At 41.1% G+C, this 25,793-nt stretch overlaps 2 protein-coding genes across 4 annotated transcripts in view; both read right to left on the bottom strand.

Moving 5' to 3' along the window:
- Positions 1–25,696, bottom strand: part of MPPE1 (metallophosphoesterase 1) — a 31,670-nt gene extending 5,974 nt beyond the window's left edge. Inside the window, exons 1-4 of one of the 3 annotated variants that reach the window (XM_072852765.1) lie at positions 25,568–25,696; positions 1,835–2,216; positions 866–974; positions 446–549 (exon numbers count right to left, since the gene is read on the bottom strand). In XM_072852765.1, coding sequence (XP_072708866.1) covers positions 446–549; positions 866–974; positions 1,835–2,139 — 518 coding nt within the window. In that variant the 5' untranslated portion in view covers positions 2,140–2,216; positions 25,568–25,696. Of the gene's footprint in view, positions 1–445; positions 550–865; positions 975–1,834; positions 2,217–7,245; positions 7,376–9,721; positions 9,820–25,567 lie in introns of those variants that run through there. The other 2 variants (XM_072852766.1, XM_072852764.1) reach the window with 2 other exon arrangements.
- On the bottom strand, positions 10,749–17,131 carry LOC140647221 (uncharacterized). Its single transcript, XM_072851585.1, has 6 exons — positions 17,087–17,131; positions 15,494–16,168; positions 14,561–14,700; positions 13,884–13,964; positions 11,829–11,919; positions 10,749–10,924 (listed from the first exon to the last, which is right to left on the bottom strand). Exons 1-6 carry the CDS (start codon positions 17,129–17,131, stop codon positions 10,895–10,897), a joined length of 1,062 nt encoding a protein of 353 aa, XP_072707686.1. The 3' UTR covers positions 10,749–10,894.
- Positions 25,697–25,793: the final 97 nt, after the last annotated feature.

Genomic DNA, 25,793 nt, shown 5'->3' on the forward strand with positions numbered 1-25,793 from the left:
ACCCACAGCGTACTCTGTCCCAGTCACGTCAGTGTAAGCACAGACATCCTATGGAAGTACCACAGGGCGAGGGCACTTACACCCTTCTATGCCGAGATAATGGGAAAGGGAATATGCTCAGACAAGACCCGCAACACAAGGAAAAGCAGCTTCAAGACTTCTCTGCCAATGCAAAAAAGACCAGCTCTGAACAACTTCACATATGCTCGGAGAAGCACAAAAGTAGCCTGAAAACTGCTCTAAAATGTATTCTTAGGGTGCATTGTGTACAGATGGATACCTTGTAAGATCGTGCTCTAAATTACAATCCCTTCTAATTTGGTTATGATCAAAAACTTTCTGTATAAACGCACAATAAGTCACTCAGACACAAATCCAGTTACTGTATGCATGCCGACACTTCATTTGTGGCACTTGCGTACTCCTTTCACTTGACAAGACTTACTCATAATGAAATCCAATGTCATGATTGCCAACGATAACCACGAGCTCAGTAGAAACTGGATACTTAAACATTTTCCGAAATCTCCTGACATCATCTGCCCACGCCTGCATGAAAAAAACAAATTGAGAAATTAATGCTGTTCGACAGTATCAAAGGGCACCACTAGCATATAATACAGAAGCACGCACTTAGCGAGATGTTTACATTTTATAAGTTTTATATGAGGGGGGAAAGTGCCAAGATACTACCAAAAATGAAGGAAAATCACAGCATTTCAACTCCTATCTAAAACACGAGAAATTCTACCAGTAGGACAACTATATTAAAGAAAGCCTTGCACACCTAGTCTGCTTTCTTCTGCCATACATTTCCTTCAAGAAATCCTCATTTTTTGAAACAGGAGAGCTGTTGATGTCATACCTGAGGTAAGCTCCATTTTCCTTCATCAAAGACATCTCCCAGAATAAAAACAATATCTGGCTGCAGTAACCATAAGGCAGTTTGGAAAGATCTCTCCATTTGCCATTCCCTGAAAGGAAAATACATACCCAGTCATCACGGCCTAACTTCTGGATCCTCAATTCTGAATATACACACACAGCCTGGCAGGAACAGGAAGATGGCTCCTACGCACTGAAAGCGCTAATATGAAATTCATATCAGAAATCAGGTTTAAGTACAGTAGGTAGTGGGTAATTCCACCACAATACAATCAGGACCAACTCATGCAAGAAGTAATACCAGCTTGTTTATTTTTCTTTACAATTCCATTAAACAGCAATTAATTAGAACAGTGAATTATTGCATATGTTTTGCAATTGCATATGCAATATTATTGCATATGCTACTGTTCCTGCAGCAAAAGTTTATAATGTTCATATCATGGTAGAATTAGTACTTTCTTTCAGCATTCTGCTTTTTCTTCTTTTGGATGAACAGAGACATGGTTTTGTAGGCGTACGATTGGATTATCTTTGTTTTTAAATGTGATTTTGCCTCTGATTCTTCTAGTACAGAGACAAACTTCTACCAGCTTCCTTATCTCTGCAATTAAAAGTATTAACCATTGGGACATCCAAGTTATCTGGCTCATTTTTAAGGCATTCTATAAAATAGTTAAATACTGGAAAAGACTATCTGACCCATTGAAAATGCTCAGGCACCTACACCCACATACTACCTGGACACTCAAGACTGCACTGCCTCAGTAAGTCCCATTCATTAACCTTTCAACGCTGGTTTATTATCCAGCACAGATCCAAATAGGCAAGTCAGAGGCAGCATGCACACTTCTTACAAGTACCACAACATTGGTTTTAAACATCTGTCCCATTAGCTACTATTAAAAAGTCTAAAACCAGGATAGAGATTATTCCAAAAAATTATTACCTTCTTAGCTTATCCAGCCAATGTCCTCTGATTTCACCAAGTAGGTGAGTATCAGCTAAAATTATGGCCTTTAGAACTGAAGTTGAAGTCTCTTTTTTACCCATGTGAGCTCCACTTTTCACTTCTGGCCATCGACATTGAAAAATTACCACATAATAAATTAAAAATTCACAAAATATTAACACTGAGCTGACAAAGCACACAAGTTTCAGCAGGAAACAGAGCCTCTTCTTCAAAAGAAGATTATTCACAGCAGTCGAGCTAGAACTCAGCATTGCAGTACCAGCATAAGACACTTTCCCCATGGCTCAGTTCTCTCTCAGGTGAAAACAGTAGGGGCAAGTCAAAGGATCACGTTGGGCTTCATATCGGTACAAAATCCCTGTGGAGAAAATACAAAATAAAATATTCATTAGCCAGCATTCCCTGTGAAAAGCTACCATGTAAGGCCTACAGCGTCAGCTTCCTGTCACCCTGAAAGATTTGGAAATATGTAATTGACCTGAAAAGCAAAGTTGGTCTTCTCCTTCAGGTACACAGACAGCCATGCCATTGAGCACAGAACTGCACTCTCTCCTAGCAGGACCAAGGCAATCAGTTTAAAGCCAGCCAGGATCTTGGTGCATGATGCTTTTTTTAAAACTATACAGTGAAAACACTGTGAGTAGGGGTCAAAGGTAGGTAAAGATAGAGCTTAGCTTGAACAGCAGCAGGAAAAAAAAATCCATTAGAATCCATATCATGCTGTCCACTGCAATGCCACGTGCAACCGCTTTCTGGCACAAGTCATATAACATGACTACGCCAAATCAATGTAATTACCACCTTCAATACGGCTCGTTGTAATAATCTCCAAGAACCAAAAGCAATTTACTATCCCAAAACAAGTTTACCGGAACTTTCCGGGAACACAGGCACAGATACTGACTAGTTAACTAACACTGCTTCATTTCTAACAAGGGGAAAACAAGAAACATCTAAGCCTCTGAAACAGAAACTGCACTACAGCTGAAGAGAAATGTGGAAAAATGAGCCTAAGTTGGTAAGCTTACTGTATTTACTGATTTCTTCCCACCTTGGATAGTTTGCAACCCAAACAGGGAACTTACCCCTTTTGAAACTACAATATTATTTTCTGCTATTTTAAAGGCTAATCCAAAACAAATGTCTTCACTCTGATAAGCCACAATTGTAGCAGGGCTCATTGATTGTTTTACTTATTCACAGGCATTTAACAGAAACTCATTATTCCTGGTGTAAGGAGGAAATGCCCACACTTTCACAGTTGTGTTTCTTCTACAGTCCTTGGCAGAAACCCTTGTCCAGTGCAAGTGCCCACAAGAAACAAGTATCCAGCTGAGAGGACAGGGATACAAGCCTTACTTTCAAGTAAGATCACTCAGGTTCCACATGCAACCTCTCAGGGTTTCAGTCTGAGGAGTACTGCATGTCTGAAAGACCCACTTTTTAAAGGTAAACAGTGTAGCATGGTCACAGTAAAAGGGACTCCAGGAGAGCTGTAAGGATGTTACTTCACATGCTCATGAACAAACTTCTAGAGAAATCCACAAAGAAAAGTCTCGTCCCTGCCCAAGAATGGGACTGCAGTTTTGCTTTCTACAACAGAAAAATTCATACATAGGACTAATATCTAGGATATTAGCAATTACAGAACACAGTACTCAGACAGTGATTAGCAGCCAATGATCATTTGAATTGATTAAATCTTATTAGAACTGTGAATACTCAGTACCTTTGAATATTTAGACCCTAAATATCAGGAACACTAGGACAAAATTACAGAACCACACAAAATTAGTGGATCTTTTCTAAAATCCTGGTCTCAGTTACATGCAGAACACAGAACAAAATTAAGCTGCTTTACTGCCCTATGCCCTAGCCCATTTGATTGATGTCTCATGGAAATCAAAAACTGACATGTGATTATTACCTTATTTTTCCAATCAAAACCTCTTTTTGATAATAGCCACTTATTTTCAAACACGAGCTTCCCATATCACCACTACAAAGTACTTATTCAAGACAAAGAACCATTAGTCTGCATGACGTAACATTTCTAGTATGCATTATTTAACATTAGCATGACTAATACTTAATTGCATGCAAATCAGTTCTAGCTAACTTAGTTTAGCAGGAGAAAGCCACTGGCCAGACATCACAATTTCACAATACGGAGGAACTACACATAAAGGCTGATTAGCTTGTTTAATATTAATCTCTTCTGCACTTTAACTAGCAATAAAAATCAACAAGATCTCGTTTGTACATCTCACAACAAGGCAAGATTAAAGCAGAAATGTCTGTTCAACAGACACAGCAACAAGGACAAAAGATAGGTAAATTCTTAACTAAGCACACAAACTCATATGGCCTTATCCTGCACTAACTGCACCTACCCCAGCATTTGGAAGTAGACTTTGGTAAATAGTACTAATTTGTACAGAAAATGCCACTAAGTTGTTTAACTTGCATTAGGCATGTCAAAAAAAAAAATACTATAAAACAAAAAACGCTACGACTCTTCTTATTCACAACTTACACAAAACTCAAAACAAATAAAACCTGTCATTTTGCTATCAATACCTATGCATTCTCTAGAAGCTTTTCATTACATTATTTTTCACACATCAAATTTCTTTGGAAGCTGTCCAAACAGCTACAGAGCTGCACCAAAAAGCCAGTGTTACAGATCAGTGGGGAAAAAAAAAATAAATCAGATCTTCAGAAGTAAAATGATCCCAACAAATGCAAAAAAAAAAAGAAAACAAAAACACCACCACAAACCCCCCCCCCTGCAATTAGTAGAAAAGAAAAATATCTTCAAGGCAAAACTGCCATTTTCAAAAGTCACAAGCAGCAACTGACACAATCAAAACCACAAACAGAGCCGGTCATTTCTACACACATTCCCTGTCCCGGCATTTCTGCTGCTAGCTGTTACTATTTTGGGAGTTGTGCTGCAGATTTGGAAGATGCCAGAGGTCTCCCACCTGCAGCCTACATTTCCAGCTTTCCTGATAGTGAAAGAAAAAAGAAAAGAGGAAAGGGGGAAAAAAAAAAAATCACAGAAAGTCAGTGATGCAGAATGAGCTGAAAGACAACTCCTACTACTGGCTGACAGAAACCCCTGCCTACCTCACTCTGCCACCTGCCAGCCCATGGCTGCTCGCATCCCAGCTGAACTCTTCGCTCAGAACTGTGGCTGCACATCTCTGCGCACCAAAGTAAAAGCCGTTTAACCGGAAACCAGGCACATGCAGTAGTAATCCCAACCTCACATACGGGTACCCAAGGACTGGAGACCCACATCCTCTCACACATGATGGCAAGGTCAAAAATAATGCTGTAATTTCTCAAAAATAAGACCGCACGCAGGCTGCAAGATGGAGCTGTGGTTCAGCATGTCGCTGTACAATACATTGCTACTACTCCTCCTTGCATGGCTGATTATTAAGATTAGACTAGAATCTGGTTTCTTATGAGAGCTTGAGGATCTCAGTTATGAGAAAAGACTGAATGATTTCTCACTGTTTCTTGTTCTAAATATATGGGAGTGGCCTGATGCAAAACTGATTTTTAAAAGTTTTAAAAGGTCATCATAGAGGTGAGATCAATATTTTCACCATATTAATTATTTTCAATTGTTTGGGTGGAGAACATACTCTGTAATGGAAAACTCTGATCGTCAGTAGCTGGCAAACAGCAAAATTCTGCTAGTCATGACAATTTTGTATTCAGTCAACATATACATTCTTTAGGCAGGGGAGAAATAACCTTGAACTTTTCCTCATCTACATGTCTTAAGAACCATTCTGTACAACATTTAAAAATCAGCCTGTGGACGAGGACAATTACTGATTCATTTAATAATGTCACCAAAGTTTAAACATGCTAGAAATATAACTTTATACCACAAAACGGTGGGAAAAAATGCTCAAGTGACTAGCGCGCAAAAAGAAGTTTGATGCTTTCCTTCTCCAGCATTCATGTTTATTTTGCTCACTAACAAGTATTAGATACATTTTTGCACTTAAAATACTTCCATCATACATGCTATTCTTCCTATTTTCATCCATCAAGTTTACTGGCAACACAGACCTGCATCATTCCTCTCCTCTTTCCCTTTTCCATCTCTGTTCAGAACATTATCCAGCTTCCATTTACACGTGAGCCAAGAATGAAATAAGGGAAACCTGATACAATGGTCTATAGCCAGACCAGGAAGCAAGTGCTTCTGGAGCTTTGCCCTCTCTCTTACTTCGTGAATAGGTAACTCTGAACACCTCATATGCTTTGAAGCCAATTTATTTATTAACTTACAACTATGTAAAACTGTCCGAAAAAACAAAGTGGGATATAAGAGTCCTAAAAATCCTACTCCTAGTCCTCTCCCTAATGAGCGTGCAAGTATTTTTATTAAACTAAAGAAGCTGTATTAGGTTATAAGCAAGTTTAGTATTTCTAACCTCGTGATAAAGTTTCCACTCTGTTTTCCCATCACAATGTCACAAAGGTACAGATTTACAACCTTCAGACAAATATAGTTCTATAATGTAACTACGTTAGACTTTTGTGAAATGTAGTTACAAATACGTTCAGGTTCAAATCTCACAAGGCTGCCCTTCTGCAAGGGGCACTTGCAACTGGGAGCTGTCTCTTATCATTCCAAGCTCTCCCTCTCTGAAGCAACATGACATTTCTACCTTGTGAACTGTGACTCTCTGCACTCCAGTTTCCTTTCAGCACTTCAAATACCTCACTCTTCAATCAAATAACAGCTTCTGATGAATTGTTTTGATACTGCAAGACAACTCTGACCCTTCTTTCCGAACACACTCTTTCCAATTCTAAACCCTAAATCCTTCCTTCATCCACACATTTTAACTTCTTATTCTGATTAAAGAAAAACTCCAAGCAGGGATTTAGCATTTTTCTTTTAAGAAATCCCTTTGTAATAATTTAATGATAGAATTAATTTCCGTCTGCAGTGGCACATCCTTAGGGCTGAAATCCATAAAGACTGCTGAATCTACAGATCTACTTTGATTTTATATAGTTTACAGAAAAGGATAAATTGGGAAATTCTTCAAATTAAAATACAAGGATTTTATTATATTCCCATAAACACCCACAACCACTCCTGCAACAAATGTACTTTACAATGTGAAACAGAGTTTTTGAAACTTAGTTGAAGTTATACAGACCACAGTTTATTTAAAAACCATATAAACAAAAATCAAAGGCACAAAATACAGAAACATTTCAGAGCAGCTTGTCATACTGATATCATATTATTGAATCCACAATATTATCAAAATGTGATACTACATAAGCCATGGTAGGTTTAAATGTTGCAGTAAGTATAAAAAAAAAGTGGAAAATCTACTTGCCATTAAATTAATTGGTAGTTACAAATGTGCTGTAAAAGGAAGTCCGTACATTACACTTATTTGTTTCAAGCACTTTTCATACTGATTATTCAGTTTCACAGATTCCTGTACAGCATGCTTTAGATCTTCTACCTCTTCAAAAAAATCCTAGAGAAACCCAAAAATATTCATCTTAAAGTTTCTTTCAAAGACATTCTCAATAAGAGCTAGTCAGCATTTCTGTTGTTCTCAAGTTCAAAGACACTTTCAATATTTTAATTAATATATGGTTGAGTTATGCAAACACAGCTATGGCAAGACACAGCAATCAACTATAACCTTACATAATAATTTAAAACTTTTCTCTGAACCCATAATGCAAGCAGAATTCAAGTTACGCTAGAGCCTGAAATACAGACTAATACTACGAAACATGAATTAAGAGAAGGAAAAAACATTGATTTACCAGAAAGCTACAAAATGACAGTCCAAAATGACAAGGCAATAATGTCAACCTCATCTGTGCAAAAATATAGCTATATGTGCTGAAGTCAGCGAGTAGCTGACCATTAACTTCGAATATCTGAAAGTTGCAAGATTATAAAAAAGGGACAACAAGCAAGGAGAGAGATGAGGAGGCTAAACTAAGGCGGATGATATTAGCATTTGAACAAGACAATACTAAAGAGTTTAAGATGGAAAAAGGGATACCATATTTAGACCTAAAATATTTTTTATATTTTTAGACCTTAACTGCTTTGTAAATTACTAGTATCAGTTTAGAACCTCAAGTACAACTACATTTTGTTAATGAATGTCCTATTTCAGGATAGGATCTATTACTTATGACTACGCTATGTTAAAAAGTTTGATTTTCCTATTCAAAAGGATAAGACTTATGATACATTAAACTTGACAGAGCCTAATATGGATAACTATCTAAGAGGTTCAACTGGCTCAGATAAAAGCAATTTACAACAAAGGAGGGAATAAATAAAAGAGCAATATGTAAGGCTACACAGAACATAGAGACAGTCCAATAAGAAAGCCATGAAAACCAAGTCCTGTTGAATTTATTTAACATCAGCCTATGTGGTTCCACTTTCTCAGATAGATCCTTTTGTAATTATACTATCCCCAAATGCATAACTTAACAAGTAGTTCTAGCTATACCTAATTCAGCTATGAGATAAATTCAGCTTCACAGAAGTAAGCTTCATTTATTAAAATTATTGATGGCCCATAGCTTAAATGTTTTGTTTGGCTCCTGCAACTCAAGTCTATTGAGCAATTCTGATCCTTTGGAAGTGAAGTCAGAAGTTGCTGGGAAATACAAGGACAGCAAGCAGAGTGTAATCGCCCAAGACTTAATTTCACCAACCTTGAAAAGTCCTATCTACCAGAGTAACACTGTACCTACTTATATCTACCTATATTTGACATCTTCTCCTGCCTATTCTTTTTTTTTTTAAATGAACAGCTTCATATATCTTAAATAATGTACAGTGACTTAAAACTACCTAAAAAAAGGGTCACTGATAAAAACCCATAACCTCAGACTTATATTTATCTTCTGAAAGATGAAATTGCAGCCACAAGTTGTCCCTAACTCCCAAACACGGGGATCTAGAACTCACCCTGGCTCAATGTTCTATAAGTTTCACATCTAATGAACTATCACCATGTTTTATTGTTAACCCTGTAATGAAAGCTAGCATAATATATTTAGCTTGTGAGAAAGGATTGCAAGAGAAGAAAACAGATTCTCAAAAAAAAAAATTCAACACAAGACTTGAAGAATAAGCAAAAAACAATTTAAACAAGTTTGTTGCTGAAAATAAAATCTTAGGTCAGTACCAAGTCCTCTATAGCTAGATAAGATCTCATCTTTTCACATAATTTCAAGAATTACCAAATTTTCACACTTTTTCTTTCTACACCTGTATGGACAATCTATCATGAAACCTTCAAAGCCCTCCCCTCTGCCCTCCCTAAGCTTAGGGTTCTGTCAGAGGCATAACTTTGACATGTTTAAATTCAAGAGAAAATAGTTTCTCACTGACATCATGAAGCAATAGAAGTGATTATTCAAAAAAATATTTTTATTCTCTCTGCAAACATCTGTTGGAAGGAATTAAGACTGTTACCAGCAGTTACAATTTTAATGTCATAACATGAGACAAATAATCTCTCATGAAGGAAACCAAATTGCCCAAACATGAAAAAAATATCCTCAAGAAAATCCAGCAGTTTAAAACCAAAAAAATAAACATAAAAATTGCATTATTCCTCTTCCTTAGCCAAACAGTACTGTAGGACATTAATGACTCCTTGAAACATTAATTTCCATTTCTTTCTCAGAATGCTACAAATTGATTTTTTAATGCATTTTGCTTGATAACAGCATATGTTCAGCCTAAAGATAAGTTTCAGTTCAGGCAGAAAAGTTAGTTTTTCAAAAATCACCTATTCTTAAACTTGTCCTAAAATAAATTACCTTGTCTAATCCGGCTAATTCATTTTTTAGTGCTCTCCTTTCTGTAGACAACTTTTCATTTTCTTTCTTCAGCTTTTTAATCTCCTTCAACAATAGCTCTATATTCAAATAAAAAATATAGACTTCAACCATTACAGTCAACCTCCCCCTCGTATGAATCATATTACAGCTAAAGAGCTGCCTACGTTTTGTGATATTAGAAAATTATGGTTCTGCTTCTTAAAGTACCTTTTTCATAAAGTGATTTATTCTTAAGAATCAGCCCAGCACAGTCCCAGGTACTATGAAAGATAACAGGATCTGTCAATTGGATAATCTTAATCTGCCAGATTCTTAGAATGTGGGATTATTTTACTTTAAAATCCACAAAACATACATCACATGCCTTGATTACCTTTTTCTGACTTACGAGAGGGTCACATTAGCCCCTGCTGACAGCATGTTTCCTGAAAATTACGCCTACATTATATGATCTCTTCAATCTCTTTTTTTGTGCTTTGAAGTGGAACAGGATTGCACCTTAACTTGTGGATTCACTTATGTGAGGAAGAACATGCTGAAACCAGTATTGTCTGGGTTTGTCCCACATTCTAAGGCTAAAACCAGGTTATTTTGTGTATCACTGTCTGAAAATCAAAGAGTGGACCAGCAAACATTATCACTAAGAGATCTGCATAGATACAGCTTACTGGAATAAATAATAAATAGTACTAAATACAGCCATGCACTCCCACCCATTATTACACCAGCATACCAATTTCAGAAAAACAGAAAAGCAGCAAACACTTATTTTTATCACAAACAAATGCAGGGCTGGATCCATAGACAAGACATTGATTACGAGATGCCATTTTTACATAACAGGTTTTCAAAAATTAAAAACATTTTAGATACTGCTGGTTGAAGTAGAAGAAATAACCTGGAGTGTGCCTTTGGATCTGAAATGAAATGCATCATCTGTGATGGGCATACTGGAAGCAACATCAGAATTAACCATACCATTACCTAAATATTTACTGCAACAGGATTCCTTCTTTTTAGACATGTCCCTGCGAGATGTTACTTCTCCCTCTGGGGTTCGACTTCTTTTTCCAGAAACAGCACTAGTTTTCCAAGAAACCTTTTTACGTTCCAATTGCTCAATTCTTTGCCTCTGCTCTTGAAGATTATGCTCTAGCTCATGAATTTTAATCTGTCAAGAAACTAAATTTTTTTAAAAAATGCATAGAACACAGTTCAACTGAATACAACTGGAAACATATCCTGAATGCAAACCTACAGCTTTCAATTGCTGACTTAAAACTACATTCATCCAAAGTGTCTGAAAGGACAAAAAAAAATACAGCAAGTGAAGTTTTGCATACATCAAAAGTGTTTTAAAAAAATCTGTTACAGAGCACATGCTGGCAAGACAGTATAAATGTACATGCACAAAGATACTAAACCTTTCCGCACAATAAAGCAGACCTTTATGGCAGCAATTGCCAACTTCTAAGAAAAAGTACATATAATCCAAATCATAATGAATATTAGTTTACAAACAAATGAAGCACGTGTTCCAGACTCCTAGGAGGAAATGAATTAGACTGGTCAGCTGTAATGCTTGATCAATACCAAAAGAGGCAATAGCCACTTGAAGCTTCCTGAACCACTCCTGGCCATGCAGCCCACGCTCCAGTTATGATGCTAGTCTCTTTGCACAGCAAGCCAACAGATCTTGCTACCTGACAGAAGACTATTTGCCTTTATTTGGTTATCTTACTGCTGGATTTCCGAAACAAATCAGTTCACAGCACATACAGAAAAATATCAGGGCTGGTGGAAGAGAGATTGGAATATGCATATACCGTTGGAAGGAGGGGTAGGTAGGTGAGTAAAGAAAAAAGCAAGGAAAGGGGAGACAGATTTCAGTTACAGACATACCAGTAACAGAGTTCACTTTCAAAGGGAACTACAGACTACTTTCCATTATCTCAATGGCACGGGAAACAAAAATGAGTACAAAAGAAAAACATGGTCTCATTTTACAAATGTAAGAATTACTTTTCAGTCTCACTAAAAGCTTATGTTTGGCTATTTGATACCATCTCCTACAAATTCTACTTACAGTGAGATTTTTAATTGCTTCACTTTGCTCCTGGTTTGTTTTGATTTCTTTAACGTAACGTTTCTGTAGATCACTATACATCTGAAGTAGTCTAAAACAGAAGAAATGCATAAATTGCAATAAAATATGAAAGCCAACAAAATGTGCATGATAAAATTTTTATGATATTTTTATTTTTATGATAAAATTATTACAGATGCCCCATAGAGACACTTAGACTGTAGCTGTACTGTAGAGAGTCATAACATAAATATTTAAGATGGGTGTAAATGAAGCGTGACCAGCAACACAGAAAGAGAAAGCACCAGAAAAAACAGCAAAGCGAAAGTTAAAAGAATGGTCTGTATCGATAGCAAAGAATCCCTTTCACTCAGCCAGACTGAGGACCCTGTTGTTTTTGTCCAATTCACATGGCCACACTCTGATTAAACCTCAGTACAAATAACTCGTTGATGGAAGACCTATAAGCTAGCAACAGGAGAGTGGCAACAAGTTTGCAGCATGTCACATATATCATTCCTCTCCCCGTTAGCACAACAGGAATAGCAAAAGACCACTCCTAAAGGATATAAAACAGTTTGTCCAGAAACTAGTTTCTTGCCACCAATCAAGAACCCATGATGAGGACTCATGAGGCAGCATCCCCAGCTCTCCGTGTTGCACACAAGCAACCCTGGCCAGATCACTTGGACACACACACCTCATTGCTTCTGTGGGTATGTGGGTGTGAGGATATGAGTGAATGAAATCTACGAGAAAATGAGTATGCGTGGGTAAAATCAATGTAAAATAAACAGATTTGGGACATTATCTTTCCCTTTGATATTATCTTGCATCAAGTTCTGCTACACTAATTTCCTACAGTATTTCATAGCATTCAGTCTACGTATATCAGGCCCATAATGTAACTGATGAACATGAACAGACATCTTTCCTATTTTATTAGGAATTCGAAGAAGAGCCAGCATTCATACTAAGTCATGACTGTGCACCACAAGCGGGATGAGTGATACTGGTAGAGAACAGCTTTGTAAAATAACACACAAATAGATGCTAGGAAAAAAACTAAGTAAGGTTATCTATGTGCAACCTAACACAAAGCAGGTCCAGCACTAGATTCAAAGAATAACTCAGACTTCTTCAACATAAGCATCTAATTAGGTACTCAATCCAAGCCCAGAGCTAGACACTCAGCCTTCTTATGTAGTTTGCAAAGAGAGTCTGGTGGACTGTAAAGGTATTTAAATAAAAAAAGAAAGAAAAATAAAAGAACAGGCCTTCTACAGCCACCTAAAGGAAACACTAAAAACAGGGTGCTTGACTTCAGAGCAGTAGGGACTACCTCTACCTTCGTAAGATCCACGGCCCATTTCTGTAAGCAGACAAAAAGCAGCCTTTGAAAGAATGGAGCAGCTTATTTATTTTAAAATTAAATCATAGACCAACACTTTATGTAGCACGCCTAGTTGTTAAAATGTTTCAATATACATTTTCTTAAAACAAAAAATGTATCTTTTGTATCAAAAAAAGCAGCTACAAGAGTTTATTTCTAGCATTAATAGGCAAACTACAGTAAGTCATGCCTCACTTCTAAAATCAATTAGACTGAGAAGTAGAATCACTTGTGTGGCTTATTTTGAAAGCAGTACTAGCCTGTAAGTTTTATATATATATGAAATTGAGCTATAAAAATGAGCTAAGAAAGCCCCAAGAAAACAGAAAATGAAATTACAAAATTCTAGGTTAAAAATGTACAAAAAAGATCACATGTGCACACATGCACTGTGGAGCTTCCTTAGCTCATTCAATTTTTCTTGGTGAAAGATTTGAGAAAGAAATCCATTTTGTTCTTTGTTTAGTGATATTTTCCCGATTACTCTAAGATTTAGTACTTCCTTCTAAAATGTATATAAAATTATTTTCCAGTGTTTGAAAGGCTGAAAGCAGCTTCCACAACAGCAAACAAAAATTCAACTGACTTAACCACGAACAACATATTCTACCCCACAGAGAAGAATGTTTAATTCTGTGAAGAACCAATTTCCAAGAACTCACCTGGCACTGTCACTCTCTAGATTAAGATCCTTGCCATATCCACCCTTATGCCATAAACGGGTTTCTGTTTGAACTTGAACACTTAATTGAAACAAACACAACAGCTTAATAAAATTAGATTTTACAATTTTAATTGAGTCAAACAAAGCAACTGAAAAAGGCTAAATTACTTTTCAGTTTGATTTGACAATAGAGGTTTCCATGCAAGATCATAAACACACCAAATTTAAACTTGAAATTTTCTGCAAACAGGTATTTAAATCCTGTCAGGACACTCTTCAAAACACTAGTGCTACAGTTTTTCAGATCCTAAGGTCCAGTTTGAGACTTTTAAACAGTATTGATGCAATTTAACTATCTTACTACTGTTTGTGGGCAAAATAGTCTAAAACTCTTTGCAGTTAGACAGAGGCAGCATGTTGGCTAAGCAGGGGTATTACTTATCGATATTAAAATTGTTTGGTTTACTACAACAATTAATTTTGTCCAAGTTGCCCCAGCCACCCTTTGCTCCTTTACACGGCTCCAGTATTCTCCATCCCCACCATCCTGTTCACTGACAGCCCCTCAAAATATGCAGAACAGATAAGGCCTAGTTCATCTGAAGAATAACAAGGCACAAGTCCTGAAATATCACACTTTTTTTGATGCAAAAAGTAATGTTTGACAATTCTTACTCTCTGCTTGTGACATAGTCATGCATTAACTGCTGCAGATGCAATTTTTCTTGGATCTGACCCAGATTATTTTCTAGCTCCTTATTTTTTATGTGTAGTTTTTTCAACTTCTTGACTAACTGTTCATTTTCATCACTGAGCTGAAAAGGAAGAGAATTAAAAAAGAAAAATCAAGCAACATTTTCAGATCAAGTATTAATTGAGCTGATAACATTTCAGACTAAAGTTTTCTCCCAGAAGTTTTACTACATTTATCTTGAACTATTTCAATATATAAAGGAAAACGGCAGGAAAAATAATTGGCTTCAAACTTTATGAAGAATTGACTAAAACACAGCTTCTTTAACATATATATTAAAGAATTCTAATCAACTTCATAATTCATTACCGAACAATAAGGCAAAATGGGTTTGTATTTAAAAAAAAAAAGTGACAAAGGGACAAAACATACAAGTTCTCAGTTACACTTCTAAACTCCAAACATCAGCCCTGCAACTAAGCTCGTGTTTATTTTTGTCTTAACCTCACCGAAGCTGACTGAACAGACTTAGCAGAATTTCTTGCGCACATTCGCTGAACCTCGCCCCGCAGTGTATAATCACGCCTATCACCCAAAACGCAGCAAATGCAACTAACTACCACGCCCTAACCTACAGAGTACTGAGTAAAACTGATGCTGTCGACCGATATTCAGTCAAGAGAAGGAAGATCAGCAACCGTAAGCTGCTGTAAGCGTCAGCTCTGCCCCTGAAGGTAAAGGCAAACCAGGCCCAGCCGAGAGTCGCCGTGCCCGAGTGTTCCCGGGCGCTCTCTCCAGGCCAGGCCAGGGCGGGGCGGGGCGGAAGGGCCTTCCGCGGGGCTCCCGAGAGCCGGGGCGTGCCCCGGGCGGACGGGAGGCTACCCCGCGGGCCGGCACGCAAGGGCCCCACTCACTTGGAGGCACCTGTGGACGGCGGGCAGGGCCATGGCGCCGGGAGCCCCACCCCGAGCAGGACGCCCCGGGAGGGGCCAGGGCCCGCTCGCGGCCTCTTTCAAACGCACCCGCCGCCCCGGGGGCCGCGCCGCAAAAGGCCCCCGCCCAGCTGCCCTATGCGCTGCCTGCGCCACCGCTCGCCGCACGGCTCTCGGGCAGGCGCCTGAGCCACCAAAGCCCATCCGGATAGGCTCCCGACAGTGGACGTCATAGGCGAGCGACCGCGCCCCGCCAAGGGCCCTGGCTACCCCCCGCCCCCGTTGCCAGGGCAACGGCAGCAAGCGGAGCGCCGCGGCCTGTGGGAGCGGGGAGGCGGCGGCGGCGGCGGCCCCGCGCCGGGCAGGCCTCCTCCCCCCGCTCCCTCCCCGAGGCAGGCGGGGCCCAGCGCGGCGACCGCCTGAGCAGCGAGCCGCCCCCGGCGGGCATCGCCGCGGCTGGGAAGGGCTCGCACCGGAGCTCGCCCGGCACGTTTTACCTCCCCCGAGGCAGAGATCTCCCACCCGGCCTGCACCCGACGGTGACAGCGGGGCTCCGGTTCCAGCTGTGGGTGCTCCGGAATCAGCTTTACTGTGGCGGTGACCCTCACCCTCCGGAGCCAGCGTAAACACACCCAGTCTCAGCTCGTCTCTGTCAAACTGTCATTAGTTTTATTCGCAATTTTATTTTCTGCGACTAACAGATACCGAGTGCGTGGGATTGAGAATACTGCCAATTACACATCTGCATGCACACATCTGTACAGCCACACACACCAAGTTATGCATCTCTACAAAAGGGTATTCTGCACCTCCCACTCGCACCACAACAGCAGCCATGGTACAGGCTGTTCGAGTAACAGCCACCAAGGCAGGAGGTAACAGCACGCCCGGTAACACTGCTACCCACCGGGGTGGGGGTTGTATCCTTGGTATTTGTGGTACTTGGTATTACTACTAGTCGCTGCTTTCTGCCTTTGGTTTTTGTATTTTGCAGGTATTTCTGGTAGACCAGGCTGAGGGCATACAGGCAGGAGGAAAGCATTCTACTCCCAGGACGGACTGGACCTTACAGATAACAGACCAACACAGGGCACTCGCCAGCCACAAGAAGAAGATCACCCATCAAAGCAAGACTGACCCAATGCAGTGATTATTGCCTGCTGGTCTCAGGGGCCTTTGTTATTGGCAGTTCAACACCTTTCCTGTTTCTCTCTCATTCTCTAGGTCTCAAATCTAAGTCTTCTTTTGTTCTCTGCATCTCCTGTCTTTGTATAAAATGTTGCCTCTCTTGTTACTTACAGCCTGTCACATGTTGCTCTTTTTTTTTTTGGTGTAAAACGTTGCCAGATGCCACCTGCCCCTCCATCTTGACCGTGTAGCCCACCTGATTGCAGAGCCTGGCAATTTTTGCAAGGAACCATTCACACCTGGGAAGAGAGGAGGGAGATGACAGCAGCTCACTACTGCCTACTGCGGGTCTACAACTTACCTAACACATCGTACAAGACACTCCGGTCACATGAGGCTGCAAGTGGGAACTGTAAATGTAATCAGATTAAGGGAGGTGGCACGCACCTCTAGCTCCAGGCCACAATCCCAGGATCTCTCCTCCTCCGCCATCAACCCGGTTCAGCCCGTCACCCATCTGGCCAACTCCTCGCACTTCGCACAGAGGTCACAGTGCAAGGTAAAAGTCACTGTGCTGAGCTGAATATACACAAGACCCAAGCTGGGAGGCTGTTAACGATCCGAGAGCACATGGGAGGGAACGACGTGCCCATGCTGTTAACTGCTGCCAGAAATCCTCTGTCTGTGAAGATTTCTATATTGGTTCCATAATTACAGAAGCAGCCACACAGCACTGCTAATTCTTGGGGCCCATGACTAGTCACCTTGTCCCTCAATAGCTTGGCAACAAAATTGCTACTTTAATCAGCAACTAACATTGAAAAAATTAGCAACTGACAGTTCATAGTGTGAAAACCAGGAAGTCACTTCTTGATGAAAATACAGCTGGATGTAACTAGCTACAGTAGCAGTAAAAAAAAATAAAATAAAATTGGGAGGTATAATACCAGCCAGCAACGCAATGGTGGTGCAGAAAAAGGGAGATCCCATTTTCAGATGGAGTTGCAATATCCTGAGAGGTAATTACTCAGTTCTATTCTGTTTTATCCAGCACAAACAAGATCTCAGGTGAGGTCCTGAGGAGTCTAGAAAACAGGAATAAAAATTACATGAGGAAGAAAATACCACATATGAGGAAGGGTTGAAATAACTGTGTTTGTTTAGTCCAGAAAACAGAGACTGCCAAGAATCATTTTAACTGACCTTGTCTTTATCTTTGGTTATTGTAAAGGATGGTAATAATTGCTTCCCGTGTCCTCTCGAAGAGGATGAGCAGAAATAAAGTTACTTTCCAACAGAGATTATTTCAGTGGGATGACAGGGAAGATTTTCTTAATATCAAAGAAGAAAAATACCCGTAGTTCTCCCTCACTAGAGGTTTTAACAAAAGGATCAGAGAATGATCGCACGACTTTGGATACAGGTATATCTAATATGCACAGCATACTGGCATGCAGCAAGTAGACAAAAAGATCATTTTAAAGCCCCTTTTAGGCCACCATTTCAATGATTCTATGTTATTAATTTAGAAGAGAACATGCTCTGATATAATAGTAATTCTGATATTTTGCAAAACTTTGTAAAATGACTACTTCAGAAATAAGTTTTCAAGTGCCAAAGGGAAGCTGTAGTATAAGACAGTGTGGTGGAGAAAGATCAGTGCAGTGGAACCCAGCATACCCTATATACCAGTATCTCGCTGTAGACAGTATGAGTAGGATAACAATTTTTTCCTCAATATTGGGAATGTCAGGAGTATTCATAATTGCTTAATATTGTACAAGGCAAGGCCACTTGAATATCAAGGAATAGTATTCCATAAAGAATGTGCAAGGCTCACTAGGACTTACATTCCTATGGTACCCAGGTTTTGTTTTGTTTTGTTTTTTTAAAATACTGTGGGTGGAGCAGTAAAACAAAAAGAGGAGGAAGCACAGATGGATTAATGCAGCGCTTCTGCAGGAACTAGAGCAGGCATGGAAAGGGCAGCACTGGACAGCACTCAGAGAACAACCTAGACAGGTCAGAAGTAGTAGAGAAAACAAGCCCACGATACCTCTTGGGTCATTCTCAGATGTGAAATCTGCAGATCCTGTTTCCCTAGCTCTTCTACAGCAACTAGTTCTGGGCATACTGCCGCTCTCCTGCTTACCCAGCAGTTGACAACAATGCAGCAGCTATGCACAGTTTTTAAGACCCAAATATTTTCAGAACTCAAAAACTGTTACCAGTAGGACATCTCTATTCTACAGGCTGGAAAACGACACACAGAAAAGCTGGGAAATGAGCCAACAGAGCTAAAAGGGAAACAAGAATTCCCAATTTCTGACCTAGAAACTGAGCCACGCAGCCTCCCTCTGTCCTGCTTTTCCATGGCTGGCATGGGAATTGAAGATAGATGGCGGAAGCAGACAACAGCACGTTTCTCAACTATGCAGCTAGACCTGCAAGGAGTTTGTGTAAGATTCAGATTTTATCAAACAAGTGCTGATCCAAATGACACCAAAAAAACCCTACTTGTATCTTCAAACTCTTGGAAAAAGCTACCGCTGAAGCTCTTGTAGGTTTTATCACGCACATTACGATCAAACATTTTCAAAAGTGGTCATTGATTCTGAGTGTCTCCACTTCAAAATGAGCATCTGTTCTTCCAAATTAAAGATACTCGACAGATCTGCAAAAATGGCCCAAGGCTGAGTAGCACTGGACATCAGATTTTGAAGCATCCAAAAATAAAAGATAATGTTAGCCTGCATGTATATACAAACCACAGTTTATACAAATTATAAAAGACTTTTGTGTACTTGATTAGGAAACAGGTTCATTTTCCAGAGATACTAACAATACATGATTTTTAAAAAACTTCTCTGTGGCAGTAAATGTATGAAATGCCACTAAGATATTTACTTTCCACTGTAAACGATTACAGCAGAAACATTTCTGTACACTGTTATTCAGCTGGTTTGTTGAACACATTCTTTTTTCCTCGCATTTTTGTTTCTAACTCAGCTTGGTATGAACAGAAACACATTTCATGCTGGCACACACGAATGAAAATGTCATCGATTCCAGTGGTGCTGAGCCTGCTACTTACTGCCAAACAGCAGGAATGTGACCCATAGCACTTTTTTTCAGCTACATGTGCACCAAAATCATTGATTTAATTTGTCAGAAAATATATGAGCATGGGATTACTTGATGCAACCCTACAATAAGTCCAAGCATAGCTTTTTTTCCACACAGATTAAAGGGCAGTATGTGTCCTTTCAACCCTCAGAGACCTACTAGCCTCATGAGATTTTCCAGCAATTAAAATTCGCCTGTGAAAATCTACATGCCTTTGTAAAAACACATAAAAGTTTCACCTGCCCTAAATTAATCTTTTATTCCATCCACCAGCTGCGTCAGCAATGACTCCCGAGTCCCTTTCAGGGCGGAAGATGGCAAGGCTCATGCAGTCTTTCTGCCCGTTACATTCTTTGGCACAATCAGTGCTGCCAATCTCACAGACAAACACCAGTTGAAAAACCACGGAACAATCTCGAACAAAATGGCTAACATGGGAAAAAGGCCCTTTCTCCATCTCGTTTTGAGCTTGGGTCAGGAAGTAACAATCCCATTTGTGTTCAGGAGCCCTCCCTGAAACAGGGAGAAGCAGTCTGGCTTTCCCGAGCCTTGACACAACCACAGAGGACAGCTAAATGCAAAAGTTCAGAATTCAGTTCAAAACATGAACATTTCCTGCATATCAAGAAGAAAAGCACCAAGACCCGATTGGATTTGAGATGACTGCTTGCAAAATTAGAAACAAGAAATCTTTTCTCATAATATGTAAGAGAAAATCAATTTAATCTTAAAGCTGACAAAACCAAAGAGAGGTAATATTTATTAAATCAAATTAGACTACAGGGATCCCTGCCACAGCACACTGACAGATGTTCTGTATCACCTTCAATGATAGAAATGTCAGGTTATAATATTAGTTTGTTGGGGGAGGGGGCATATTATTTTTAGTATTTTCAGTGAATCATGTTCAAAAAACAATACTGGCATGCATGTTGCAGAGACAGTCTGCCACTCCTCCCTTCAAGGCCAGGGAAAAAGACCTTTACCACATATTATTCTACACCCACAGACATGGTCTAGGAAAAAGAGTAACAGCTTAGAACTGTATTACCTTGTCCACAGAACTCCCTCCAGAGAAGAAAAACATCTCTCAGTGGAGAATGAAAGCCACTTGCACGTCAGGAAAGCTCTCGCAGCCATACCTCCTGGAAGGGAAAATTTCCCAGGATGACAGAGCCAGTCTGAAAACTCCAGAAAACACTGAAGGACGCCATTTTACCAGTAGAGCTGTCTGTCAGACCTTGAAGCCAAAAATCTCGATTTCTACATTAACCAACCCTCAGGGAAGATCTGAAGGGAGACTCCTGCACTGCATGTTTCAGACTGCCTTTTGGTTAGTTTGTGGCAGGAGGGAAAATGCAGAGGCTGTCCAAGCAGCGATCCCTGGGCCTTCTGGATGTAGAGAAGAAAAGTGGTCAGAATATGACTCTGCATGACAGAAAGGGAACACAAGAAATATCTAATACACCACTTAGAACAGTGCATTAATCAAGCGTTATGTCATTAATGAGTCATTAGCAAGTATGATGAAAAACAGTGCCAGTGTTAGTAATTCCTGTTTGCCTCTGATGAAGCAGAAGCAGGATCAGCACAGCTCTTCTAGGGAATCCAGCAAGAAGAGAGAGCATCTCCTTATGATTTACCTTCCTTTCTTGTACACCCAAAAGGCAAAACAAAAACCTGGGCCAACATCCTCTTTTATCAGCTATAAAATCAGCTATAAAATCTCTCACTGCAATGTGACCATTGCACTAAACTATTACAACATTGTAGTAGTTTGCACAAACAAACTACTTGTCATCTGGGTTACATCTTGAAGGCAGACTCAAACTTCATTCTTCGTGAGATACTGATAAAAGCTCCAGGGAAAAGGGCTAGAGACAGTAAACAACAATTTTATATGACTAATCCAATATAATCCTCTGCTGTGTAAAAAGACCATCTGCATGGATTCCCACTGAAGTGCTTTAATAACAGCGCAGCAAGCCTCTGGCTGTCATGCTGAGGAAATGCTCTTCCGTGCTCAGGCTAATAACTCCAAAAGATTAGTTCCTTTTTTTTCCCCCCTCTCTGTTTTTATTAAAGCTGTTAGCCACTTGCTCTCCCATTTAATTCCCTATTAAGAGATCTTCTGTCAAAACCATGAAGTGACAAGGATCCGCACTGGAAGACATCTGCGGATTCCATGTTGATGGCCGGCTATCTACAGAGAGGTCACCCTCCCTCCGCAAAAACTACAACCAATTTTATTGCATCACTGCAGCGTGCAATTACTGTCGAAGAAGAGAAATGGCAAGCTGTCAGCTGAGGCGTAATTAAACCAATTTCAGCTGCAGCAGCTTCCCCTCTGAGTGACCCTGCTTTTTGCACCGCGGACCTAGCAGACCGCAATAGGGATCTCCAGGTGGCATGCAGAGCAGCCGTGCCTGTGAACGCTGTGCAGTGGTTTAGGACAGGAAGTGAAGGAGACTGCCACCTCCAGCGGAGCCACACCTAAGTCAAGAAGGGCTTCACAGCCTAGGAGAGAAGGAAATCCACGACTACACTCCATTTTCTGCTCTGAGGTCAGAAGGAACAGGTTTTCTCCTCTGCTGAGCGTTTGTTGTTTCAGGGAGGGAAGTCCGACCTCTACACAAATCTGGTCGGGGCTCAGGAGGATTCAGACAGACGAAGCACCCAAGAAACACTAGTATTTCAGGTTCATCCAGGATGAGCCTATTCCAAGTGGATGAGATTAAACGTGTGGCATGTGTGTAGGTTACGAAAGGCATGTGAGAGGAACTGGCTAGTGTCTGGGGTTATGAAAGATCAGAGGTTACGAAAGACCTTGGCAGTTATGAAAGATGAGCCGAGAGTGATCCAGCAAGGCAGAGAGCAGCCTCGACCTGCTCAGAGGTGAACGGATGTTCAAAACCACCCAGCAGCTCACAGGAGGAAGTTCATGCTGTCTGGCAGGTCTAGGCTGAGGAAGGCTTGAAAAAACTTCAGAACAGTAATAAGAAAACAGTCGTCACCGACTAGGAGAATGATGAAGAGAAATATTTCCATCTGTTTACAGGCCTTACAGGTAACTGTGTTTTTTTGCAGAGTATTTGAAGGGTCTTAAAATACTAGCTACAGCCACTGATTTTCTAAGAAGTATTCTTTCCTGGCTTTTTAGCTCTGTTTTTTAAATCTTCTACCTGCATAAACCACGTAGCTGGAATGAATCTGTAAAAGCCAAGGGTTCATTCAGTTGATATTTTAGCCTCTCAAGTTCCTTTGGTGATCATTTTACTAATATTCTACCACCAGAATGAAGAGAAGGTTGGGGAAATTTTACTGAGCCAGATGGAGTTGCTTATTTTCCAAATGCCACTCAGACATCACTTAGAAAGAGGACACACTCCTGCCTAGAAAAATATTGAGGAGAGCACTTCCCCCCTTTGCAACAGTATTTCTCTGTCATGATGATTTTCTACAGTTACCTTCAGTGAGGATATTTCTGCATCCTGCCTACTACACCATCATTCACACTGCCCTGTTTTTAAAACACGAGTTAAACAGACCTTTAAAACACCCCTGTGGCAGCCTAATCACAGCAAATCTCCGGGCATTGCAGCAGACCTGAGACACAAGGGAGGAAACCATCTGCTCTGCATCAGAATAGTATCTATCTGGTTTCAGCAAAAGGTATAGACTGTTTTACTGTTGGCCAGTTCAGTAACTAAAACTTCACCTTTCAAGGAAAAACACAGAAAACACTTTTATCGCGGCCTGAGATACTTCCTAGAATGCAAAGCCATGGTTAGCTGTAGATTTTTTTTTTAAAGCTGTTTTTACGACATCTCACCAGTGCACACAACTCACCAGCAAATATGTTTACCCATCTGCCCCCAGCACAGAAACTCTCTAGGGAACGTCCTGAAGCCACCTCAAGCTATGCTGAGGATGGCATCAATAAAAAGCACAAATTTCTAAAAGCTGGAGGAAACTGAGATTAACGAAGAATCCAGAGCAATTCTGTCCCATACTATTCCAAATTATATTACATGTTTGTAGGGTGATTACACTTAACGAAACTAATCTTACATGAGGAGAAAGCAGATACGAGGTCGGAAGAAATGACTGACTTAGAAGCAGAATAATCAGTCAGCAGAAGGACTGACAAACTTTTGGTGAGGATTTCTTCAAGCAAAATTTCATTATTTCATACTTTAAACAAACTTTAAGACTTCGGGTATTAGTTAATTCAGCTTCTCAGGTTTTGTTACTGTTTTTTCTGAGTTAAAATGGGGACTAGAAAATGTTTTGCTAAGTAGACTGACACCCTTGCTGTCTTTGTGTTATCCACTGCCACAGTGCAGCTTAGAAATTTAAAGAATGAAGCTGAAGTCTTGCGCTACAATCCATGAAGTTTTCTCACTTATCTTGGAAAAGGTCCAAGCCTTTTATTTTTATAAGAAGTGTCTATTATTTTTGTGAACTACATATGGCAGGAGTGTTATGTCCCTCTAATCTGAAAGTCATCTGTGTCCTATGAGATAAACAACTAAATAAAAGAAAATAGATCTAGATTCAGGGTCTGCTAGCTTAGATAGAATACCCAAGCCAATTAAACTTAGCCTAGTCCATAGAAAATTAACAACTAATTTTGTGTTCACAGCAGGGATAGCAAGTGGTGGTGTTATGAAATTTTCTTAATGCAAATATGGTCACCATTAAAGCATCTCTATTCTATTGCTCAAAGGTCCCTGAAAATGAAACCTTCGACCACAAAGCAGGTGCTGAAAGACAATAACAAGTTTCACAGACTCGATGTATTCAACGCCTTTTTCAAAAAGCTATGCTGACAGACTCAAGCCTTGGACTCTCTTTTGTCCAATTCAACGCCAGGTGTGTGTTGACCCAAGAACAAGTCACTTGGAAAAGTCTCACTTTGGCAAATAAAGTGTATGTTCCCAACGCTCACTCGGTATTACAGACTGTATTACAGTATTACAGACTGGTTGCTGTATTGTGTCAGTACATATTCATTGTAGGCCACCCTTTCTACAAGGTGGGTCTAGAATGAGAATCGCTCAGCTGTCTGCCACCTGTCCCCTGCTCAAATGCACGGTAATTTGGCTGATATGGTTTCTGGAACAGTAGGCTCATAATTCTCTTCTTCTCATCCTTGTCAAATCCAAAACGACATACAAAGACAAGTGAAAAATCTAAAGGGCAATGTATTTGTTACCATACACTTTAATTCCCAAGCATTAACAAGCTGCTGAAATTAAAGATCTGTTGAACTGCCTTTCTACGCCCGGGGCCACTTTTCCCACACTTTTCCCCTCCGTTCCGGAGATGGCCGATGCTAACCGTCAGCGTTCCCCCCGCAAAGCCCCGGTAACGCTGACGGCCGACCTCCCGTTCCCCGAGATCGCCCTTCCCCTCGGACGCACAGGCAGGCCCCGGGCCTCCCGGCCCCGGCTGACAGGCCGCTCCCGCACGCCGCGCTGGGGAGGCAAGGGCAGCGGGGCCCCTGAGGGGCCGCTCGGGCCTGAGGGAACGTCGGGTCGTTATCTCGGAGGAAACAATAACGCCCCAGCCCCAGGCTGGGCAGCCCGGCCCGGCCGGCGGTAACGGCCGCGGCGCCATGTCAGGCGGGGCGGCCGGGCCGTGGCCACGGCGATGGCGATGGCGATGGCGGCGGCGCGGGGCGGGCCGGGCCGGCGGCCTCCCCGCCACATCCTGCCCTCCGCGGCGCGGCGCGGCCTCGGCGCTCCTCTCCGTGGCACCCCCCGCCTCTCCCGGCCCTTCTCCGCCCCCAGGGCTCACCTAAAGTCAGCGCCCAGCAGCCAGGCGCCGCGCTGCAGCCCGCCTTCCCCATTGATCGCGGCGGCCGCCGGGCCACCTCCCTCCGTCCCGCTCCCCTCGGCGGGGCGGCGCCGGGGCGCGGAGTGACAGCGGCGGCCGCGGCGCACCGGGAGGGCGGCGGTGTGCGAGCCGGACACCCTCCTCTGCGGCCGCTCCTCGGCGGGGAGCCGGGCTCCCCGCGCCCCCC

The sequence above is a fragment of the Ciconia boyciana genome, chromosome 2 (assembly GCF_034638445.1).
Source record: "Ciconia boyciana chromosome 2, ASM3463844v1, whole genome shotgun sequence".
NCBI lineage: Eukaryota > Metazoa > Chordata > Aves > Ciconiiformes > Ciconiidae > Ciconia > Ciconia boyciana.